The sequence below is a fragment of the Carassius carassius genome, chromosome 7 (assembly GCF_963082965.1).
Source record: "Carassius carassius chromosome 7, fCarCar2.1, whole genome shotgun sequence".
NCBI classification, from domain to species: Eukaryota; Metazoa; Chordata; class Actinopteri; order Cypriniformes; family Cyprinidae; genus Carassius; species Carassius carassius.
This window is the reverse complement of record NC_081761.1, coordinates 23,893,000-23,912,576: the sequence shown is the minus strand read 5'-3', so window position 1 is coordinate 23,912,576 and position 19,577 is coordinate 23,893,000. Positions and strand designations below refer to the sequence as shown.

The following is a 19,577-nucleotide window of genomic DNA, read 5'->3' as shown; positions in this document are numbered from 1 at the left end:
TTTCTGAAGGAAGACTTGCATGTTATATGCCTGATAAAGCAGCGTGTGAGCGTACCAGCTCTGCTTTGTTTACAGCTGTTACTGGGGAAACCTCTATATCTTGTGCTTTATGTCTATGCTTTAAAACATCGCCTGCTGGCAAAGAATGAATTTGCATTTTCATTAAGTCCGCCTGATCCAAGCGGCAAACATATTTTGTTTGTTATCAAAAAATACCTAGTCTAGAGGGACTTGGCTGTTGTTATTGATTCTATTTGGAAGTCTACCGGAAGTTAAGTTAGGTCCACAAAAGCGCGCATGCGCAGTAACGTTTGTTTATGTTGTTGCCATTGAAACAGCAGCTCACAGTCAGCCGCCTCACTCACAGAAAGACGACAATAACGGTCATATTTTTAAATGTAGAAAGGCGCGAACCGATTCATTATCCAGTTTCCTGAATGACAGCCAGATTAACCAATCATGATCGAAGTAATAAAATAAAACTACCAATGGGAGTTGTTTCAGTGTGATAAAGCAGCAAAATGTATATAGTTTTATTGTTGTTAATGATGATAATATTTAACATATACATTTAGATTTTATAATAGGTATCATGACTAAAATATTTTAAAATGCTATTAAAATAATAATAATCTTAAATAATTTAATATAAATAATTTAAAAGCTTGTTAACCTTTTTCAACCATTTAGCATTAAACATTTTTAACGTTGTTTCATTAAAACAACTGACCTTATTTCAATCATATTTCAATGTTGAAAGTTGGTCATGTGCTGGAAGTTTTTCAACGTTCATCTTTAAACGTTGAATCAACGTTGTTTCAACGTTGACACCACAACTGACCTTATTTCAACTATATTTCAATGTTGAAAGTTTGTCATGTGCTGGAAGTTTTTCAACCATTCAGCTTTAAACGTTGAATTTCAACCATATTTCAACGTTAAAGGTTGGTCATGTGCCGGCTGGGTAGTCTCTATTTCGTCCCACAAAGTGCATTAGACTCGTAAGCATCGCGGCTATTAAATTAATGGGTAAAACAAACATTTTAAATGAAAAAACATACAGTTTAATGTGCCAGTGTAGGAATTAGTATACAAATAATAAAGCTGTGTATTTATTTTGGAGTCTTTACTCACCTCACGAAGCGGTTGTTTCTTTCTTTGAGGAAAGGAGCCGTTATGGAAGCATACGGGTAGCAATATTCAATTTGGGATGTAATATGCAAAATGACAATGCAATATATAAAATGACAATGCATTTCTGTATTTAAATTTACAATTTCCTATACATTTGTGCAACGTTTGGTGCAAAATTAAAATTAAAATTAAATTACATAATTTTCATTTGCCATTTCATACACCAGTTTTAATATGTAAAATGAAAACTAATTTTAACGCTTTATAATATAAAGCAAGGCGCTTTATACCGCCTTGTTCACGCAGTGATTGACATGGTGGGAGGGGGCGGACACGTGATCGGCTCGGAATGCATTTTCAATGTGCACATTGACTTTTGCTACATTCATTGTGGGACATTGAATGAAAATGCAATCGAAGTGTCTTCACCGTCCCGTATACGGGACGCCTAAATTTACTTCAATATATTACAATTATATCCTAATCTAATCATGACAAACTATATATTGTTGGAAAGGTCTAAGACTCCTTAATAGATATTTGACCCCTTTTTGTTGTTAAAAATTATGAAGGAACAGTAAAATATTAATTTATAAAAAGAGTGCACCTCAAAACATATACATCATAACAGGAGTTCTGACCTTTGTCACAAAAAATCTACTCCGCTTCCTTTTTCCCTATCACATGTTTTAGTAATCATCATAAATTATATATCATTTGAAAGCTTAAATACTCCAAATTCATCCTATGAAAACCATTTTGAAATCGGACACTGCGTTACCATGGAAATCGTACTTTAAAATCTTTTAGTGTGCTCCCCCCCCCCTTAGTGGGAGGGGTCATATTCCAAATATATTACGGTCTTTTAGAATCAAAACTTTTCATAATCTTGACAAAATACATATCGTTGGAAAGGTCTGAGTCTCAAGATTCCATATTCGGTGGTTATTTTGTCATAGACATAATATTGAGAGAGAAATTGATACATTTGTGACAGAAAAATGCATCCAAAAAATTCAATGGAGTTTCAATGGCACCCGGTGGCTTTTTGTGGTATAACGCCTAAACAAAATTGCATATGAACCTACATTTTTTTTATATCAACTTCAAATTTGGAACACAACTTATTTAGACATATGGCTTTAATTTTATAGCAATTTTGGATTTAAACATTTTATAAAATATTTATTTTATATAAAATATAATAAAAATAAAATAATAAATTTATTTACAGTAAATTTAAACTTCTATAACTTGTTTATACTTTCATTTTTTTAAATTCACTTCTGCAATAATCTGCAGATTGTCTTCTTTAAAAAGAGACCAACCTTTGGTCTGTATTCAAAAGCGTTTATGAATTATAACAATTTAAGTGTGAATAGTGTACTTTCACGTCTATGTTCAAAAATGGGGGTGACAGTTAAAAGGTTAAGAAAAATAGCATTTAAATTATAATTTTGCCACAGTTTTTGCTTGAACATGTTATACATATCTAATCATTTCTGTATTACATTTTATTTAAATTTTGCAACTTATAAAGCGTTAAAATTAGTATTCATTTTACATATTAAAACTGGTGTATGAAATGACAAATGCAAATTATGTAACTTAATTTTCATTTTCATTTTGCACCAAACGTTGCACAAATGTATTGGAAAATGTAAATGTAAATACAGAAATGCATTGCCATTTTACATATTGCATTGTCATTTTGCATATTACATCCCAAATTGAATATCGCTACCCATACGCTTCCATAAGCCGTTACTTCATACGCACGCGTGCGCGAGCAAACATCAGGAGCGCGAGGACTCCAAGCCTCATGCATTTTCTTCTTCTTGACAACAGCTGAATAATTTAAACTTATTTCATTAATCAAATAAAAAAATCTAAATATTACTATTGTACCGATTGTTATAATTAAAGTTTTTTATTAAATTAAAACTATTTTTAGTTATTGCAGTCTGGAGGAAATTAATAAATAATAATAACAAACATGGTGTAGTCACTGGATGCCTGTTTGCTTGTATATATTCCCTATTGCTGAGAACAGTGTTTTCAGAAATAATTGTAACATTTTAGTTGGATATTCTGGCTGTTTAGAAGATTTTGTATGTCCTTTTGTTATTTTATTTATTTATGTTTTGACAGAACAAGTGTGAAGATTTGTACAACCATTTAGGTTTTTATTTTATTTTATTTATTTATTATTTCACATGGAAAGTGCCACACAATTCATTGTTCCATCACATTCCTAAAAAGTAAATAATAATAATAATAAGTCAAATTTCATTTTTGTTACTTCTCTGGGTTCTTCCAGATGCTGGCTTTTACAAGTGAGATCTTCCAGGAACCACTTTAATGTTAACAGAGCCTACAGTAACCCCTTTTTAAAATGTGAGTTCCTCCAGGAACCTCCAGAGCACTTTGAGGTCTCAGTGTGACGAAAGGTTGACTCCAGAACCTTAGAACTGGGAACAAATGTGCTTCAAGGATCTCATGAGTTCCTGCACGAACTGCTAAGACTATAATGGTTCTTCCAGGAACCCTATTATGAGAAAAAGACATTTGAGGCACTTTAAATACATTTTAAGGTTCCTGGAGTACTCAAAAGGATACCTGAGGCACCTTTAGTTTTTACAGTGTAACCCTTTAAGGTCACAGTTAAACTGAGTATTCTGACTGTGCTGCTGTTCAGTCATTATCCACAATGAGGGGCCACTGAGTTCATTTGTTCACTCATTGTGCTACTGTCAGTGTTGCCAAACCATTTTCAGGGGAAGTTGCTTAAAGGCAGGATGATTTGTTGCTAAAAGTTGTTAAATGATGTTTTCATTACAAAATAATGTCATTATGTACCAACATGAAATTGGTAAAATCGTGTCATTGCATGAATTTACTCAGAGTTACTAGCATCTCAGCGAAAATGTTTATTTAAAATATGTTAATTTAGATGTGTTCATAAAAATAATATAAACATATTATTTGTAGTAGTATAAACACAACATTGAATTATTGAAGTTACATGTTCTTACATTGAATGTATTTTTTTTTTACATTGAATGTATTTTCATAATAAATAGTAAAACTACACAATAGGATATAGTTTTAAGAAGTATATTTTTAGTTAGTTAATATAATAATAATTATTATTATTGTTATAAACTATTATTTGCATTGGGCATATTTACTGTGTCAATATGAAATAATTTCACAGTTATTTTACCTTGATTTTTAATCATGCTTTGCATTTTGTTGTGTTGTAGGGTTACAGGAAATGTCTTTTTATTGATTAAATTAAATTAAATAGCAAGTTGCTGGGTGCTTTTAGGAAAGAAAAATGTTCTATATTGTAGGGAACCAAAGTTACCAAAATAGCAACAAAACTGCTAAATTGACAACTGTTTCTTGATCCTTTTTATTTTCAGTATTTGCATGAAGGTTCAGCCACCCTGGACAACATTCAGAGAACCTGAAACCACTACAGACACACGAGATGAGGTTTGACACTGTCAATGACGAAAGAAGACAAACTAAGAAGAACAACCCTCAGAAAACGGACACAGACACAAAGCTGAACAAATAAAAAGAATTTGATGAGAAACAACGCAGGTGAAAAGCACCTGTGATTCAAGGATTTGAAGATTCAAGTCAAGAAGTACAAGAAAAGAGAAACAGAGATGGTAAGAGATTATATTAGATTTTTAATATGCATTTTCTGATAAAAAGACCTTCAACATTAAGCAACTCTTTCTTCTAGATTATACTGGCCACTATTGTGATATTGATGTGTGTCACTGCCAGCAGCACCAAGAACGGTGAGTATTCAGATCTGCCCTATAGACTGACTGATGTCAGTCAGATATATATTCCTAAATGTGTATGATGGTATGTACTATGGTATAAGTTTGAAATGTGATGCCACGGCATGTGTGCAATGCATATAGCAGATAATGTTTTATGAGATATATGGGTTTTATGAGTAGTACCTGACCTTGGAAAAGTTTTGCTGTTTGTCGTATTGAAGAAAAAAAAATCACTGACATGTAATAGTTTTATAGAAAATGATTATATATTATTACATTTATTTATAATATACATCCTGGTAAATGTTTGCTTATAAATTTGAATAACAGAATTTCCATGTATGTTTTAGATACCTCTGTATACTTACATTTGAATAATTATCTAATTCATCTTAAATCAAGTTAATTTAGGTGAATAACCATTGACTTTGTCCAAAAGCATAGAATAAGCAAAGGTAAAGCCTCAAACATTAATGTGCTGCATTACACTATTGGGTGTGATGCACGGTTACTAAGAAATGTTAAACCACCTCTATGAAAATAAAAATAAAACATCTAAAGAATTTATCATAGATGTATAGGCTGAGGTGTTGTACAAACACACAAACTTGAGATTTGTTCTTTATTTGTTCTATAAAGTTGTCCTATTAATGTTTATACCACTAAATATTATTTGTAGTTTAAATAACAGTATCAAAAACCTTTTTTCAGGATTGTATGAAAATTCTGCTTATGGTCTCAAAAAGTTTAATTTAGTTGATGATGTCAATGCAGCTATCTAAAGACCTGATATATAAAAAATTTACTCTGCTATTTTTCTTGACCTATATTTTTTCTTCATTCCTTTAGGGTCTGAGATGAATTGTCGTTCATTGATCAGAGTGCCACGAAACACAGTGTTTCTAGCTCCTGTTATGAGCGTGTTGAAGATAAACTGTTCTGTAACTCTACATGGATGTCAAAGGAAACCAAGAGTCTCATGGTGCAAACTCTTTGGAGAGGACTGTAAAGCTTTAAATGATTCAAATCACATCAGAACTGAGTGGAAGAACATCACAGAACAGGAAGGGATGGCTTTCCTGGTTTTCCTGAACATCTCAATGGAGGATGCTGGTTTCTACAGATGTAAAGAAGGCGACATGTCTATAGGCCATGCTATTAATGTGACTGTGACAGGTAAGAGACATTATCATTAGAATTAATAATATTCACACTTTGTTGATTACAAATTGTAAAACATTACTAAATGTCTTCACTAAGACATTTTATTATATTTTCAGCTGATAATATGAATGAAGAGTTTTCACTCACTCACAATAACACAAGTAAGGACATGACCTTTACAACATGATATTATTGTCAAGTTTTTATGTATAATTTCTACATCTCTTTAATATGTTCTCCTAAAGTACCTACAACAGTACATGATCTAAATACACCTCCAAACGATGGTCTGCAGTGGTTTTGGTATTTTGTATACATCTGCAGTGGAATAGTGGGGCTGGTCTTCATAGTTATGATCATATCATTTCTTTATATCTGTAGACGCCAAGGTGAGTTATTTGAGTGTTTTAACTAAACATAACAGTTGCTTTTATAAATGATACTAGTTTTGTGTTTCCTTGCTTAATCCTATGAAATATTTTAGGGAGAAAGTCTCCAAGAAAATATATGGCAAATAAAAATCAGGTATGTTTTGTTTTAAATATGTCTGTGGAACTTTTTATCGTATCTGTTGAAGCTATTTATTTATTTATAAATGCTGTTTTCACTTCCACAGTACATGGAAACACACAAAAAAGGCCTGCTTCTTCCTCCCTATCTCTATCTGAACTCAGACGTGCTGACTTCTGTTGTATACCATTTTTAAGAAACTATGCTTTCAAAGAAAAAAAGGTACAAAGCTGTCACTGGGGTGATGCCCTAAGTTACAAAAGCTAAACTGTACATCTTTGTACCCTGTTTACCCTTATGGTACATCTACTTCATAGGTACACATTAGTACTTTAAACATACATACGTACTAAACCTTCATAAAGGGTACGGCCCCAGAGACAGTTTTGTACAGTGCAGCTGTGCACTGATGCAGAACAGCATCAGAAGAACAGAATGTTATTTAATATGCTTCTGAATCATCAGTCGATGTGAAGAGATCTTTTTTTTTTCTGTCCGTTTGTTTGTTTTTTCGTCATTCAGTTATTAATGTTCAATGTAAAGATTAAGTTACTGTTAAGTTACTGTAATGCTTCAGAAATCCGGTTAATATCTTGCAGTTCAGATTACTTTAGAAGTATTAATATGACCAACTGTGGAAAGCATTACTCCATAGTTGCTTCAGAAATATTGTGCCATTGTTTTTGTGATTTGCTGATTAATACATTTTTCTTTAATAAATTCTTCTTAAACATCACAAAACACTATGTATACTACCCTGTTTTGTTTAAATATTGATATATATATATATATATATATATATATATAAATAAAGCATATATAATACATAAGATGGGCAAAACAATGATTTCAAAAAGAGATATGTATAAAGATATGAAACTGATAAGGAATTATTAGTTATATATATTTAACTGTTTAATGTTTTATGAACTTTGCTGTAGACCTGGTACATTGTTATTATTATTAGAGTGGGTGGATCAAAACATGGTGTAGACCTTTGACTAACCTTATTATCTTTTAACAACGCAAAATTAAATACAATATCTTATGTCTGACAATGTCACACAGTTTAAGAGAACAAAGTGCATCTTTACTTCATTATTTGAGGGATTTCAGAGAACTTCTTTAAAACACATAACACACAAAGAGGTGTGAAGGGGAATGGAAATATATAATTTCAGAATGAAGAGGGTGGGCTAAATGTTTTTAACTATGAGTTCACTTCCATCTAGTGGAAAAATGTCTGTCATACTTTAATCACTTTATTTCAAACATGACGACAATAACTTGACACAAAAGAACATATATGTTCTCATGTCTGAAGGAGTTCCCCTGATAAAACTCTGTTATTTTATTACACACATCAAAACATCAGTAAAGCTATGACTTTTCTATGGTTACAGAATGGCAGAATTCAGATAATAAAAGTCTGCTTATATTTTGGTCAATTTAAAGAGCATGATTCAGTACAGCTGCACTAAGAAAAAATGCCTCACTAAACTATACAGTCTATAATAAATAAGGCATTTAGTGTTGAAAGTGTTGTGATAACATGTTTGTTTTTATACTGTTACACTGAATATCAGTTATATTAGAAGACGTTGACTCAGATTCATCAGAAGGAAAGACAGAAGGAACACTGTTGTTTGGTCAAGGTGAAAATCTGAACTATAGCAGCAGTTCCTTTCATTTCAGTCAGCCTGAAGAAAGAAAAGACAAGAAATATAAATGTTTTAATATCCTATAATTAGGCAGCAAAAGCATTTTTTAACAATGAGTGTTCAATATAATCCTCCAGCTCCTACAGCTAATGTTTTATTTCATGTTCTCCATCTTGAGTTGATACAGGGCCGAGTTGAGTGATGAACAATGTTTCTTTATTATTCCAGTTGAGGCTTTTTTCACACGAGACTGCATCAATATTGAAACAGAGTTAAAAATAAATGACTTTTACAGCTTAAAACTACTGCTGCCTGCAATCTGTACTCCAACCAATACGCTCGTATAGGTCGTTTGTCCAAATCCCTGAATTACGACCCATCAGAGCATATACTACAATTGCGCCCCTATCGACAACAGGACGTTTTCATATTAATGTTTTGTACTCTTTTATTTGCACTCTGATTTGCGTTTCATGTAGATCAGTTGTTAGATTATTGCGTTATACCTTGATATGTAATCATGCTATCATGGGTTCAATCCCAGGGAACGGATGTGCACGTAAAATGTATATACTCAATAATCATAACTTAGCATGATTTCTGTGAGGGTTAGGTTTAGGGGTGGGGTTAGGTGGTCATTCGAACGAATAAGCCACCTAGTAAAATATGTAGGAAATACTGTGAAATCTGTGTAAAAAGTCCACACATTGCATTTGAATAAACGTGCGTTTTGATTGGTAATGATTTCATGACGACAGACGCAACGCGATACTGTCATTATTTTTATGCCCGCTAGATGGCGCTTAACTTTAAAACTTAAATATAGGTCGTAATAAGGTGCTTGCACAAACGACCTATATGGTCGTTTTTTGTTGGAGGACAGGCTCGCTGCCTGGGTTAATTTCTACTATGTGGTACATCCTCATGCTTCCGTCATCTACGTCTTACATGGTAACAAAAAGTTAGTTTTATTTCATTATATCACATATTTAAAAAAAATTATGATGAATTAAAAATTTCAATCATTTTGTTCAAGCAGATGTGACCATTTCCTTATATCCTGTGGTGCTTACAACATGAAAATCTGGATTGTTTTCCCTCTCACAATATTGTTTTAAGTGAGAGAGAGAAAAAAAAAAGAAGAAAAAAGGTTGTATTCAATTAGTCTTTTGTAATAGGCCTTTAACTGGGAACACTAGCGCATAAACATGGGCATGTATATTTATAGAATATATTTGTGGTCTGTTATACAATTAAATTATTTTGTTAAATTATATTTATTTTTCTAAATGTTACAGGGGTTAAAAATAAACTAGTAAATTCTGGAATAAAAAAGTTAGAACAAATAGTTGAGCTCAAATGATTGAGCGAGAGGTTAACGGCTCACACACAGCAGTGTTTTGACAAACACCACAGAGCCACAATGTTTCCACTGTTCACAGAATTCAATGTATGAACAGCTCTGCAAAATACACTGGGTTAAAAAACACTTAAAATAGATTCCAATGGTGAAAAAAAAAGTTTCAAAGCAGGTGTATAGAGACATTATTGCCTTAATGTCCTTGGGAAGCAAGTGAAAGATGATGGTAGCAAAGAAAAGCTCAGTAAAGATGTTTATGTGAAGAGGGAGAATAATCTTGGGAAGAACCAGGCTCAACTGAAGGAGCTCATCCTCCTCTAGAAACATCAGATAAATGAGTCACTCAACATTTAAGGAACAGCAATACAGTTTTGGGTCAAATGGAATGTTACATTAATTTCTAAAGGGCCAAGTTATTTCTCCAATCCACTTACTGTGAAGGATTCATCAGAGCTTGTTATTGAAAAGAAAAAGGTTTTCTTTATAATCTTTATAATCTACATTCTCACTCCATTCTGGTATTTAACATCCACTTTTCATATTTTAATCAAGCTGATGAATAAGTGATGTCCCTTCCATTTATTTCCTGTTTCATTCATAAATCATTTCCATCATTGGAGTAAAAATAGTTGCAATGGCAATTTATATTGATTTTTTGTTCATCATCACACTTCATTGTTTCCTTGAAGAAGCATTGTAAATATTAAACAGTTATGGTATAAAATGGGCTTCTTGCAAGAGACAGGAAGTGGTAACACCTTAGGCTTCCTGTGGTTCTCTACATAAACGGGGCTCTGTATAAATGTAATATACCGTTGACTTTGGTTTCACTAAAACCCTTGTAACTATACTACTTTTTACATTTTATCTGACAACAAAAATTTATTTAAGTCCTTACTAAATTACTTATTTTAGTTACTTTTTATAATTATAATAATAATAATTAATTACATTTATATAGCGCTTTTCTAGGCACTCAAAATGCTTACATTGTCAGGGGGGTATCTCCTCATCCACCACCATATTTTTTATGAAATAAAATTTAAACCAGCAATCACATCTAGGAGCACTTCACTGATTATAAGTCATGAGTTTAGTGCAGTAATGAGCTATAAGAGAATAACTTAATGAACACAACCTGAACAGAATGATTTGACTTCCTGTATGATGGGTCTGAGGCCCTTTGTTCATTCCCCAAATTTAGCTGCATTGTTTTTAATTTAAAACTAATATGATTTTTTTTTTCTTTTGGCCGTCTCAGGTGACCTGCAGATTCTATGAGAGGAACATTGAAGAGAATGAAGCAGGAAGGATGACTTGGATAAAGAAGAGAGATTAGTGAGTCATTCTGGTATCTCTCTCTTTCTATTTCTGGCTATACATTTCTCCAGTAGCTGTTTTCATCATCTCCTGTGTAAAATGCATCTGGGCTATTTATTAACAAAAGTGCAGTCTTTAACTTAAGTAACTTTAACTTAACAGAGTGAAACACAATATATCACATCTACAACTGTAAATCTAAATTACATCGTAAAATCTAAAATGTACAAAGTATTGACATATTATATTATATTATATTATATTATATTATATTATATTATATTATATTATATTATATTATATTATATTATATTATATTATATTATATTATACTAATTTTATAAATTACATGTTATATTATTGTACTATTTACCTGTGGAAATGTTACACGACATGCTGGCCTGTCAAGAGTGATATTACCATATATGTAACATATATGGCAATATCATTTTCATACATAATTAAATTCACTGGGTAGATATAATGTAGTTTATAACATATATAAAATCCCCATAGTAGATTTGTATATGTACAAATGTTAATAATGTCTATATTATGATTTTTTTGACATCATGTTACAACCACGTTTTATTTTATATATGTAACTTCATTAAAACAACATATTAAAAACCTGTATGTTATGTTTTTGTAATACATTTATTAAATACATGTATGTCTTTCATATTTACACATACATAAACAGTAACACTTTAGTATAGGGACCAGTTCGCACTATTAACTAGTTGCTTACTATCATGCATGTTATTAACATATTGGCTGTTTATTAGTACTTATAAAGCACATATTCTACACAACCATATTTTACATTCCTAATACCTAAACTTATAATACTTATAATACCTAAACAACTACTGTACGTTACTAAATATAAATAAGCAGAAGATTAGGAGGCAAAAGTAGTAGTTAATTGTTTGTTAATAGCGAGAATTGAACCTTAAAATAAAGTGTGAACACATAAACCTACATAACTATAAGGACTAGATGTCATATATAAAACTGTTAAAATTTCTTATAATCTTCAAAAATGTTTTTACATCATAATACAGCATATTTCTGTAACACTTTATTTTAGGGTCTCTTAACTATTAGTTAAGCAACTATTATTAGTTGCTTATTAGCATGCATATTACTAGACAATTAGCCATTTATTAGTAATAATTAAGCACATATTAAATCCTAAGTCTACATGACCTTATTCTACATCCCTAATCCTACCCAATACCTAAACTTAACAACTACCTTACTAAATATTAATAAGCACCAAATTATGAATTTTTTGAGGGAAAAGTCATCGTTAATAGTGAATAAGAAATCCCTATTCTAAAGTGTTACCCATATTTCATATGTGGAAATCTAATATGTACATACACACATATTACATTTGTGTATGGGTCAGATATTTTAACATGGTGGACTGAAATACTTCTTTCCCTCAAAAATAAATGAAAAGCTTGATTTTAATTTCAACACAGTAATGTGTAAATTGTTGCTTCACCCCGTCAAACATTAGTTTAGCCAAAGTAAACTTATTCTTCTTCCTGTGTTTATTCTTGCACACAAACGTCTATATTCTTGTATGTGTACTTAAAACATAAAGGCATGGATCCAACAGCCTTTTTTTTAACATTTATAACTAATTTGTAAATTACTATAAAAATTGTGCATGCCCGAATTTTCTGCATTTCATACACTGAAACATTCAGCACTGAAAAATTCTGCATTAAATAAATGTGAGACATGATATGAGTGGACCTACTGACCATATCAGCAGATGAAGTTAGCATCTCTTCAGACAGATACACAGACAAATGAGCAGCACAAGGGCCACACAGCTGGCTGAAATGAGAATGACATGGACGTTCCTGGCTGCAATAATAAAACACACACATATTAACTAAATAAATCAAATATTCAAAACAGTCTACAAACAAAACCAGAACATAACAGGACAAAAACATTGAATTGAGTAAGTTTCACTCACATTTATTCAGAGACACATAGATGGCAGACTCAAGGCCTTGGTGACGAACTTCACACTTCACAAGTTTATCATCCAGAAGCTCAGTCTGCATTTCAATGGAACTGACCACCATGGTGGTGCCGTCCCCTAAATGATACAATGATGTGACGGCAGGGCCCAGAGTTTGATTATGACCCTCCACATTCCAGGAGATCTCTGCTGCAGGACGTGATACAGCTGAGCAGTTCGCCTCAACAATGCCCTGCGATACGGTGATGTAACTGGCCTCAGGTTTGGGTAGGACTAGGAAAATGACAGGAAGTTCCTTATGTAATTTTTTTAAGTGTAAATATTTGTAAATATGACTAAATCAGTTTCATGACTAAATTTTAATTTCACGATATGACACTTAATTAATTACATTAATCACTTATCAGTGTATTTTCTGGAAATCTGCCCCAAATAACTAAATCACACAGAAACACGGAATAGACATTTTGAAAGGTGGTTTTAATAGTACAGTATTGTTTAAAAGTAGTACTTAAAGCTTAAAAATAATAATTTTGCGTATGTGGGACATGTTAGTTTAGGGACCAATTCTCACTATTACTAGTTGCTTACTATCATGCATATTTCTAGCATATTGACTGTTTGTTAGTATTTATAAAGCACATATTAATGCCTTATTCCACATTACCACATTTTAGATCCCTTACTCACCATACCTGAACTTAACAACCTTAATAACTATTGATAAGTTGCAAATTAGTAGTTTACTGAGGCAAAATGTGCAGGTAATAGTTAATAAAAGAACTGGTCCTTAAAATAAGGTGTAGTTTTTTGTATTATTTCAGCTAGTTGACACCACTTTTTTATTATTGGTTTAACTTGGTGTACTAAAATAACTGAAACAAACTGAAGTAAGAAATTTATTTAAAAAAATATATAGACATTAAAAAAATAAAATAAAAAAAACATGCAAAAGATTGTTTTACTAAAACTTTAAAATAAAAAGAATACTGCATAACTTAAGAAAGCTAAATCTAAATATTAATAAATACTAAATCTCAATGATACTAAAATATCACTTTGTCCTACTGACAAATGAAACCCATATCTATCTTTAATTTGTTTGTGTTCCATATCAAAGTGCTTTCAAAGTGAAATCAAATTTCTTATTTTGCAGATGCATTCAAATCTTTATTATCTGCTAATTCCATCAGCAATTGCAGTAAATTAACACATTCAATTTACAGTCATAATTTTAACATTTTGATTACTTTTTAAATCTTTAGACTTAAAATCCATAGAGATGGTTGCTGAGATAATGTTTAGTTGGGAACCCTCACAACAGTCTAAAAGTGTGCCAAATATGTGAACTTTGTATATGTCCATTACAACCTCTGTATTGGTCATGCTGAACTTTTCTTTGTTGTATTATAAGTGCTAGAAGACAACAGAAGGCACTTGTGTTGTTATGCTGATTACAAGCCGTCAGACGCAGGTCATGTCTGCTGCAGACTCCATCAAAGAGGGACACTGTGACATAAGTCAGATAAGACAAATAAGAAAGAGACAAACTATGACTAGACGAGGGGAGAGTGAGGCTCTGTCCACTTCTGTGGCTGTGTTAGCTTTTTGGTGACAACAGCCAGACTGTTTGGGGAATATCAACAGAGGGAAAGCAAACACAGTGGAGCTTTGTTCTAGAGGAACAGAGACACAGTAATCACACTGGCCTTTTTCCCAATCTATCATAAAGTCAACGCCAAGCATTATAACCAGTGTCAGCTTTCACTGATTGTGAGCTTCCTCCCCATAAAAGATCTAACTATTCCCTTAATTGTATTTATTTCAGGTTTTTTTTTCTCTTTTCTGCACTTTTACTTTTTAATGACAGTGTTTACACTGTATGCAAAACCTGAACGGCACACAGACAAACACTTTAATTTCTCACCCTCTCTGCATCTTTCAGTTTATTACAAATACACCCGGAAGAGAGGCAAGGGGGCTGTTAAATACCCAAACCTTGCTAATGGAAAAAGCACATTGATTTTCCATTTGTTTTCTATTCTACACACGTGTGATATGTTCCAAACCCACACGTGTGAGATCTGATGCAAAATTACACGTGTCAGATTTATGTACCTTTTAGCTGTCACAGCTTAATTCTGTAGCAGTGCTATTTACTGTAGTAACATCCATTTTGGTATTATAAAACATCAAGGTTCACTTTAATTCAGCAATTAGAAACATATATTAGAAGAGGTACATTCAAGCTTTTTAAGTACCTGCACCTTTTTTTTTTTTTTTTTTTTACTAATCAAGAAAAAAAAATCTAAAGTGTCAGTCTGCAATGCACTTTCACAATAACATTTAACTTTTGGGTAAATATCCCTTGAATTTTAAAGCAAATAAACATGCCTATAAGCACTGTCATTACCCATAAACTAAGCACTCACCATAAACTGACAGACAACCTGTCGCACTCTTAATGCCATCTGGATACGTGTGGAACTCGCAGGTGTAACAGCCCTCATCCTCTGTCTGAGCCCGGTGTATGGAGAGCTTGGTTTGACCAAGTGATGGACTTAGTGTGATCCGATCCTTGAAAGGGGTTTCGATGATGGGTTTGTCATTCTTCACATAAGAAGCAACAGTGGTGGTGTCCCCTTGCTCAGCTGTTTTTTTCCATAAAACCTGCCGGACTCGCTTACTGAGAATGTACTTGCACAAAAGAGCAACAGGCTTTCCACTCACAACTGTTTTATTGGCCATCATTTCCACCATTGCTGAAAGGAATACAAAAAAAAGTGAAGAGATTTTACATGCTCTTTAACTATTAAGTTGGATGGTTCACCCAAAAATTTAAATCATGTCATTATTTCCACCATACTTCACTCTTTAAAATAAAGGTGCTTCACGTTGCCATAGAAGAAACTTTTTTGTCTAAATAGTTCTATAAACCTTGAACATTTGAAGAACCTTTTTGTTCCACAAAAGGTTCTTTGTGGCGAAAGAAGGTTCTTCAGATTACAAAAAAGGTAGGAAAGAGATGGTTATTTAAAGAACCTTTGAAAGAATGGTTCTTTGTGGAAACAAAAAATGGTTATTTTATGGCATCGCTGTGAAGAACCTTTTAAGCACCTTTATTTTTTAAGAGTGTTGTTGACCACTGACTTAATATTTTATGGGGGGAAAAAAACGACTGATTTCTCACAAATATCTTATTCATGTTCCACAGAAGAAAGAAACTCATTCAGGTTCAGAAAGACGTGAAAGTGAGTAAATGATAACAGAATCTTCACTTTTGGGTGAACTATGCCTTTAAAGACTATGTTCAGGTACTGTAGATATTCAGAAAATGCGCGAAACTAGAAATAAGCATACGTTTATTGCCTTCAGTTGTAACTGTCACGATCCACACAAGAACGGAGGAAAAGAAGATCTAATTGCAGTAAGTTTTAATTAAGGGAAAACCGTACATCAAATCAGTCCAGGCAGGGGTCAAAACCAAGGTGGCAATTAAATATAAAACAGGTACAAAATAAACGGGCAAATACAGAACTCAGGAGTGGCGTGATAAATACAAGGACTATAATACAAGGTGTATATATACAGGGTATATATACACAGGGAAATGACAAAGCTAATGGGGAATTGGCTGAGTGCAATGATTAATGACCAGGGACAGCTGAGTGCAATGAAGAGACAGGGATCGTGGGGAATGTAGTTCAGGAAGTGACAGACACCGTGGGGAAGGAGGACATCTAGTGGTTACCCAGGGAACACAAACCAGACACTGTGACAGTAACCCACACTCACTTAGGCTGATAAAAATGAACTTATCAGAAACCCAATGGCAGTTTTTATCTGATGTAGAGTCTTGCGGTTTTCGTGATAGTTTGTTGTCAGTTTTTTAAGTAAAAGAGGCTAGGCAGAAAAGTGGTTCTCACCACTTCCTGTTGGGGCACTATTTATAACTAATTGTCAATGTTTTGTGAGCACAATGCGATAACCACCAATAACAGCCATTCATCATGAAACCATCATAGTGCAGGTCTAAAAAATAGCATTTCCTATTAAACACTTTTGCAGTCCCCTTGATGAGTAATATTTCCTTCTAAATTCCTATTTTCAAATCATCAGTGTGGAAAAATATCAAGAGCACAGAAACATTTTTAGATTGAAAGTTTGAAAGTGAATACCAAGCCTCACCCATCAGTGAAAGACACGTCCTTCCTCTCTGCTGCCCGGTTGGGTACACATCAAACAGACAGTGGTAGCAGCCCTCGTTTGCTGGCGTGACTCTTCTGATGGTGATGACGCTGGTGTGAGCTTGCGGACCTGCGGTTTGCTGTGAAAGCTCGACTCCATCCACTTGGGTGACGTGGCCATACTTATCAGGCTGATAGTGTAGTATAGTTTTATTTGTCATGTCTAACCACAGCACTTGTTTTAAAGTCTCTCCTGTCTCCAAGGTAATATTGCAGGCCAGCATGAAGGGAAGTCCAGTCATCGCCTGCAGATGAGACGGAGCAAGGACCTTACCTAGGACATATCGCCCAAACAGATACGATTTAAAATGGTATCCTTTTGTAAATATTAGGAAATATTCAACAACGATATGAAAGAGCACATGGGTCAATAGTTTTAAGTAATTTTTTTATTCATACCTATTAATTTGTTCAAAAATACATTTAAAATGCAATGAATTAACCCACCTCTTCAATGATGAGCATTTTCTTTTCTTATTTTTTTTTTTTTTACTTAATTTTGTTATTTTTATAGGGGCCATAAAGAATAAAATGGTACAGCTTTCCTGTCCTTTTCATAATGAAAATAAAAAGCATATTTTTCCACCACCAAAAAAAGGCTTCTTTAATCTTTTTTATTTTTTATTTTGTCACATTCACATTTTATATCTCACAGTTCTAATTTGTTTTTCTCAAATAAATATGTTAATACATTAAAGGTTACAGCACTCAGTTTAATCTCTTCTTGAAAATGGAATAAAGGTGGATCAAAACCATATAAATCCAACACAAAGAAAACATTTCTAAGAACCATCTGCTACATGTGTTTGAGGATTTATCATTTTATATTCATGGTCATTATATGTCATTGACCCACATTCTGTTCTAGATCTTAGATACTGTAATGCTCAGAAAGGAAACAAGCAGGCACCTTGAAGTCGAGAGAGCAACATCAGTGTCAGCCAGACTTGCAGAGATATTGCAGACATAGATCCACACATCTTGACCTGCAAGATCATTTCGTTAATTTCACCAGAAAAAAAGTGCATTAAAGCAGACTCTACATAAACAAGTTTCACAATGCTATAGTTCATTACAATGAGTAACCAAGGCAGTACTAGTAACCCTAATTGCTGCTACACTGTGTGAAATGTCTAAAAAATATATGGCACTAACAAAGCCTGAGAATTCAAGTTACTTACAGCCACAGATTTGTATAAAGCAGACAGTCCACACGACATCAGTTCAGCTCTTCAACAGACATTGCTTTGTTATAAAAAAAATTATAATAATAATCAAATATTTTATTAAACATATTGATGAAATTTGATAAATTCAAATGCCCAACAAAAAAAGTTTTTGTTCTGGTGTACTAAAGATACATTTTCTTTTTGGTAGCATACAGTCCATATCAGACTTTAAGGAAAATATTTGTCCTACATGTCTGGTCTGTGTTGCAATTTGAGGATTCAAATCACTATTTATGGCATTCTCAGTGGTAACAGTGCAATTCAGCATGTTTGCATTGTTTGGAAATGTGATTGTTATTTGCCAGGTGTATTTATGGCATGAAAAGCCAAATCTCCAACCACCTGCATCCTGTCAAGGTTTATAACCTTTCTGGCACGTTAACAACAGTTTAGGTACCATCAAACACCCACTGTATTGTCTAGACTAACATTAACTTGAGGAAATAGCTTCCCTTGCCCTTTACACAAACTATATGATTAAAATCACTTGTGGCTTAACTCTGCCAGTAAATCCACAGAAAGAGTGGTTCTAGCAGATGATTTTAGGGCCACATGGCAAATACTTCCAGGCAGCCACACCCCCCTGCTGACCTCAAAAGATCATGGTTGGGCCTTTTTTTTTTTGGTTGATGTTGCTGTAGTTGTCCACAATCCCCCAACCCCCATGACATTTCATAATAACATTCATTAATCATGTTTAATGTGCTTAACAGTTCTGGGGTTTCGTGTTTTAGGCATGTTAAACATTTTATAAAAAAACTTTTATATAATGTGTAATGATTTGAATAACAGTCTATAAATCATGATCTGTTAAACGATATAATAAGTATATTTGTTAATCAACAATCTAGCTTGAAGAATAATCTTCTAAATATAAAGTCTTCATAAAATAATTGTACAATTTCACTTAAGGTTAAAGTTTTATAACTTCTTTGCTAGAATATAAAGGGGGAAAGAACACTCAAAGGTCCATAACTAAAGTAATTTTTTTTAAGTATGAATAGACAGAATGCATACATAGACGTGGAAAAACCTGTTTATTATTTTTGAAACTTAAGAAGATAATTTAAAACTTCAGCCCCTGGTTTGGTTTTCCCTTTATTAAGAAACTAGTATTAATACAATATTTAGAATA

The 19,577-nt window shown here is 32.9% G+C and overlaps 2 protein-coding genes across 3 annotated transcripts; one reads left to right on the top strand and one right to left on the bottom strand.

Annotated features, from left to right (window-relative positions):
- The first annotated feature begins 4,567 nt into the window (after positions 1 to 4,567).
- Positions 4,568 to 7,345, top strand: LOC132143758 (uncharacterized). Its single transcript, XM_059554266.1, has 7 exons — positions 4,568 to 4,817; positions 4,895 to 4,952; positions 5,790 to 6,116; positions 6,221 to 6,265; positions 6,350 to 6,493; positions 6,589 to 6,629; positions 6,721 to 7,345. Exons 1-7 carry the CDS (start codon positions 4,815 to 4,817, stop codon positions 6,808 to 6,810), a joined length of 708 nt encoding a protein of 235 aa, XP_059410249.1. The 5' UTR covers positions 4,568 to 4,814; the 3' UTR covers positions 6,811 to 7,345.
- Positions 7,346 to 7,919: 574 nt separating this feature from the next.
- On the bottom strand, positions 7,920 to 18,461 carry LOC132143101 (OX-2 membrane glycoprotein-like). Of its 2 annotated transcripts, none has more exons than XM_059553252.1 (7): positions 18,395 to 18,461; positions 18,124 to 18,199; positions 17,155 to 17,487; positions 15,399 to 15,728; positions 12,958 to 13,239; positions 12,737 to 12,842; positions 7,920 to 8,314 (listed from the first exon to the last, which is right to left on the bottom strand). In XM_059553252.1, the coding sequence occupies exons 1-6, from the start codon at positions 18,431 to 18,433 to the stop codon at positions 12,754 to 12,756; spliced, it is 1,149 nt and encodes a 382-aa protein (XP_059409235.1). In that variant the 5' UTR covers positions 18,434 to 18,461; the 3' UTR covers positions 7,920 to 8,314; positions 12,737 to 12,753. The 2 variants fall into 2 exon arrangements, with proteins under 2 accessions (XP_059409235.1, XP_059409236.1); XM_059553253.1 differs by having other exon boundaries at positions 12,737 to 12,812.
- Between the last annotated feature and the right edge of the window lie 1,116 nt (positions 18,462 to 19,577).